The 5,469-nt window shown below is 66.6% G+C and overlaps 1 protein-coding gene across 1 annotated transcript; it reads right to left on the bottom strand.

The window, feature by feature from the left end:
- Positions 1–219: 219 nt before the first annotated feature.
- On the bottom strand, positions 220–4,351 carry AOC1 (amine oxidase copper containing 1). The gene is made up of 5 exons (XM_030493005.1): positions 4,288–4,351; positions 1,883–3,454; positions 1,391–1,679; positions 800–932; positions 220–698 (listed from the first exon to the last, which is right to left on the bottom strand). The coding sequence occupies exons 2-5, from the start codon at positions 3,441–3,443 to the stop codon at positions 420–422; spliced, it is 2,262 nt and encodes a 753-aa protein (XP_030348865.1). The 5' UTR covers positions 3,444–3,454; positions 4,288–4,351; the 3' UTR covers positions 220–419.
- Positions 4,352–5,469: the final 1,118 nt, after the last annotated feature.

Here is a 5,469-nt window from a genome sequence, read left to right on the forward strand (position 1 = left end):
GCTCTGTGTGCGCCTGTGCCGCAGGATGGGGACACGGCAAAGCTGTGACACCGCCACGGGGACGGGATAGGCAGCACCCCATGGGAGATGCAGGATGGGGGCATGGTGCCATGGAGTGACACCAGTGCACACCCCCTAGGGGACAGGGACAAAGGCCAGGAGCATGGTGCAGGGTGGGGAACCTTGAACGATGGTGGAATTAAATATTGCAACAGCCGATTGGCGGGATGTGATGTTCCCGGTGCCCAGGCCAGCTGCACTGCCCACGGCAGTGCCAGGGCTGCCGTATGGCCCATGCAGGGATGGGGCCAGAGGAGGTGGCATCGCCTTTACTGAGCCCAGAACACGGCAGGTGCTGCACTGCCTGATGTCCCCGTGGCACAGGGTGTCCCCAGTGCCGCCACCAGTGCTGTGGCTGGTCACTCCTGCCGGTAGGTGCCATTGTAGGTGAAGGGCTCCGGCGCGATGCAGGGGCCGGGGCTGGCGGGTGCCCAGCGCTGGATCTCAACGTGGGAGAAGGTGGGGGGGTCCAGGGGGCGGACGATGACGGGGCTGCGCGAGGCCACCGAGGGGTCCTCGTCAAAAAAGTTGAAGGGACGCAGGAAGAAGCCAACGGCGTTGCCAGGCGTGGCCGTGTTGGGGATGTCCTCGGCGTGCGGGATGTGCAGGAAGCCCACGGTCACCCAGGCCACCAGGTCCTGTGTGGATGAGACCGTGGACATCAGGGGGGCACAGTGGACCCCCCATGAGTGCCAGTGGGGCCTGGCAGCCCCCCCCAGCTCCATCCCCATGTTGTCACCTGGTCGTCGATGTTCTCGTTGTCGCGAATGAAGCCCTCGAAGTTGACCAAGGGCTCCCAGGGATCGTTCTGGGCATAGATGCTGCTGCTGCTGGGCTCGTTCTCATGGTGCCTCGTCACAGCCAGGTGGTACCTGAGTGGGATAGGGCAGGATCAGGCCCCTCAATGGCACTGAGGGCAGGATCCATCTCCCACCCCTGCCTGGGCCACCCACCATACAATTGCGTTGGGGTACCCAGGGCTGACAGGGAGTCCTGGCATGGACCAGCTCTTGGGGGCTTAGTGTGGCAATGCGCACTGGTGCGGCTACCGCTGCATCCCCGCTGTGCCAGGCGAGGGGGCCCCAGCCCCCACAACTGGGGTGCTCATAGTGCCCCTTGGGTGTATGTTGCTGCCTGCTCTGGGGTGCCATGTTGGGAATGGGGGTCTCTACTGGGGTCACCCAGCAGTGACCATGACCATGACCGTGACTCCTCAGCCTGCAGAACTGGGAGCGGATGGCACAAGGGAAGGTGCCAACACTGTGGCCACGACATGGCTGGGCAGATAGTGGGTCTGGCCATAGCCATATCCTGGTTCTGGGGCCCCCACCTGCCCCAGGAGACTCCCTCCTCCTCCTGCCACCCGCGCGGCAGCACGGGCCCGGCATGGGAGCTGTGCTGGATGCGGTAGCTGCGTGCATGGCCCCAGCGGTTGCGCCGGCGCGGGTTGTAGAAGAGCAGGTAGCGTGGCAGCACCGTGCCAAAGGGGAAGGCGGCCTGGCGCTCTCTGTGGCGGGGCTGCCGGTGCAGCCAGGGCTGCACCACGCGGGCGCCTGGGCTCCAGGGGTTGGAGATGTTCTCGAAGCGTATGTCCATCGTCTCGAAGCTGTTGCCGGTGCCTGCAAGCAGAGAGGCTGTGAGATGCGGCTGGGACCCCGCAAAGGTGCCACCATGGCTGGGGGACACCTTCAGAGGGTCTGTGCTGTGCCCAGGCAGCGGCACTCCCCTGGGATGAGCCTCCCAGTCCCCCAGGTCAACACGTGGGGTCTGGTCCCACCACCCAGCGCCCGCCCCATAGCTGGGGGGCAGCGGGGTGCTGCACCTGCTATGTCCAGGTCCACCTTGTAGTGCACAAGGTGGGTGTGGAGGTTGCCCAGGACGTGGCTGTGAACGCGGCTGCCGTAGCGCCGGCCCCGTGGCGTGTAGAAGGTGGCGTGGATGAAGCCGGTGGCATGGACCTTGGCCTCCATCACGCCGTTGGGGTAGAGGAGGAAGTCCCAGATGTAGTCATAGTTGTAGACAGTGGAGGTGGTGCGCAGGACCAGCGCATGCCCCTCCAGGCCAGCGTAGAAGTGGAACCCCCCCTGGAAGTCACTATCGAAGTGGCGGCGGAGCGGGACGCCGGTGGGCAGCTCAAAGATGCATATGGCACGCGGGAAGCGCACGGGCCCATCGGCATCATAGAAGTGGTGCACATCCAGATAGGTGGCCGTCTCGGGGCAGTCGATGCCACGGGCCAGCTCATAGGTGACGGCGCCCATGCCCCAGCCGGCATCCATGTACTTGGTCTGCATGGCGGCCGGCGTGTGGCCACCGTAGAAGGCGATGGCCTCCTGCACGCTCACCTCGTAGGCCAGGCGCTCCCCATTGAAGCGCAGGTCGAAGAGCTGGAGCCCGGCAGAGGAGCGCAGGCGGAAAGCCATGCTCCATCCGCTGTACTCCAGCTGGTTGCCGCGCACCTGGTACCGCCGGCCCTGGGGCTCGCACACCTTGGCCCCATGCACCCCGGTGGGGGTGCCGGTGGTGAAGCGCCCGCGAGGCTCGTAGCTGGAGAAGAGCTGTCGTGAGGGGGGCTCCGGCAGCCGCACCACCGCCAGCGTGCCGCGCTCATAGCGCTCAGCCAGCTCCTGCGGGCTGGAGAAGTAGCGCCCGTTGTACCAGAGCCGCTGCACTGCCCAGAGCTGCGGGTCGGGGTCCCGGTGGTCCACCAGCACCTCCAGCCCCACCGGGTGCAGAAAGAAGCCCTCCACGAAGCGCTGCAGCACCAGCCAGCTCAGGCGCTCGCCAGACGCCAGCCCCCGCGGCGCGATGTCCGTGAAGGTCAGGCAGCGCTGGGAGCAGTTGTGGAACCAGAAGCCAGTGGTGTCGCGCAGCAGCTGGTGGAGCGGCTCCATCGCCTGCGCCAGCACGCCATGCAGCAGCTCGTACTCCAGCTGCGTCATGGGCCGTGCGGTGAAGGGGACGGTGCGGCCGCCCTTGAACTGCAGCGGCCGGTACGAGCTGGGCCGGGGCAGGGGCCCCACAACGAATTCGGTGATGTTGGGCTCTGCTTGCCCACCAAAGAAGACGATGGCCCGAGCCTGGCGCCGGGGCCGGGGTCCACCATGGTCCAGGTAGCGCAGGGCCAGCCGCTTCTTGGGGGGCAGCAGCTCCACCAGGAAAAGCGTGTTCTTGGCCAGGGGCCCTCCGCGGCTCGGGGACAGCCCCAGCTCTGGGCGGCTCATGAGGAAGGTCCGCACAGCATGCAGCTCTGCTGCAGACAGGTCAGCGAAGATTAAAGCCTTGTCTGGAGGCAGCACGGTGGGGCCAGCACTGGGGTTGGGGCCAGAGCCGGCCACCATGCCCAGTATGGGCAGTGCCCAGGTGAGTCGGAGCAGCCACATCCTTGGGGGACCTGGGACAGAGGGAGCTGTGGGCCGTGGGGCTGTGGCCTGCCTGCGGCCGCAGTGACCAGTGCCAGCCACGGCACAGAGAGCAGGTGATCCCACATCCCTGCTGCAGACCAAGGCACTTGCCCTGGTTGTTCCCCACCAGCAGCTGCTGGCAGTGCCAAACCCCAGCACGGCACATGCTGTCCCATCCTGCAATGCTGTGCCAGTGAGGCAGGCCATGCACCATGCCACGCCGTACCGGCTCTCCCGTCCCAGGGAGCATGGACCCCTTTGAGTGTGGCACCAGTCTCATGGGAGCCACCAACCCCTAGGGATACTGGGGGAGCCATTGTGATCCTGAGGGTCCTCTCCACCAGCACCCCATTCAGTGCCCACCGTTCCTCAGGCTGAGGGTGCTTGAGGCAATGGGCACACGGTAACACCCCAAAATGGCCAGAGCCCACCCTGATGTGGCAGCTTTGGCTGGGGGGGTCACTGGCTGGTGGGTCAGGAAGGCATGGAGGGGGCCTGCCCTGTTCTGGGACAGACGGTGCCTCTGACCTCAGCCGTCAGAACCACGGCACTACTGAACCCCCATGGATGCCACCGCTGTGGGGCTGTTCCCCCCAATCCCACTGGTTACCAGACCCCTGTGTCACTCCAGAAGCAGGTTGACAGCAGTGGAGGCCCCGGGGGGGGGGGGGGGCGCCACCTTGCAGGGCCGCTGCGGGACCCCGACCCCGGATTGAGTTCCCTCCCAGTGCAGACAGTGCGAGCCCTCGGGTGGGACCCCGGGGTCCCGAGTCCCGGAGAGCAGCTCCCCCCGCCCCCCGCGACCTCCCGGTCCCCCCCTCACCTGCCCGCGCTCTGGAGCCCGGCCTGTGTGCACTGCCCGCCCGTTCCACTCCCCTCCGTCCCGTCCCGTCCCGTCCCGTGCCGTCCCGCCCCCCCGGGGTCAAGGCTGCGGCCGCCCGTTCCCGCCCCCTAGGGGATCCCCCCCCAGCACGGGTTTCCCACGCCCCCCCCCCCCGTTCTGCGCCCTCCACTCCGCACCTGCGCGTTCCAACGCCGCTCGCCGCCGCGCTCCCGACACGCCAATGCGGGGGGGGTGTTGCGGGGAGGGGCCCCACGCGTGGGGTGGGCGAGAGGTACCCCGGGACCCGGCACTGGGGACCGGGCAGACCCGCCTCAGCACTCCGAGGGTTCCCCCATCCCCCCCGCGCTGGGGATGTGGGTGCTGCCCCCCCCACCATCACCCCCATGCGTGGGGCTGCAGGCTGGGCCCTTGCAGGTTAATGAACACCCGGCGCAGCCCCCGGCCCCGCAGCCGCCCGGTCGTTACCCCCTCTCTGCCCCAGGATGCTGCTGGTCACGGCCTCACCGGGATCAAACTCCAGGGACAGGAGATAGTGGCACTGGGATGGACCCACGCAGGACCGCAGCCACAGTGCCCCTCTGCACAGCGGTGTCAGACCCTGCCCAGCATGGGGGGACACTGGAGGGTGGACCCAGAGCTGGGATGCATCCACCGAGTGTCCCCCGTACTCCTGGAGCTGTGCTGTAGAGCGAGGCCATGGCATGGCATGCCACGGCATGGCATGGCACGGCACAGCATGGAATGGCATGGAATGGCATAGTATGGTGCAGCATGGCGTGGTACAGTGCAGCATGGCATAGCAAGGTGCAGCATGGCATGTCAAAAAGTGCTCTGCAGCACCTGATTTTGGGAAGAGCTGCTGGGCACTGGTGGTGACAGTATTGAGAGTGCTGGAAAACATGGTGGTTTGGCTTTGTGCCAGAAGCTGGACTGGGGTCACTGCCCCAACAACCCCTGGCATAGTGGGGAAGGCTGTCATGGAGAAAAGCCAGCCAGCCAGTATTGCTGGGCTGCAGGGAAGCCAGAGGAAGCTTGGGGACTTCCAGGGGTGCCAGTGCCAAGGGGCCACGTCTAAGCATGGAGTGTGGAGCTAGCATGTGGCACCGGACCCCTGGCCCTGGGGCGGCTGCAGGTGGCTCTACACCATGGTGAGGCCTCTGC

This window comes from Strigops habroptila, chromosome 1, assembly GCF_004027225.2.
Source record: "Strigops habroptila isolate Jane chromosome 1, bStrHab1.2.pri, whole genome shotgun sequence".
NCBI lineage: Eukaryota > Metazoa > Chordata > Aves > Psittaciformes > Psittacidae > Strigops > Strigops habroptila.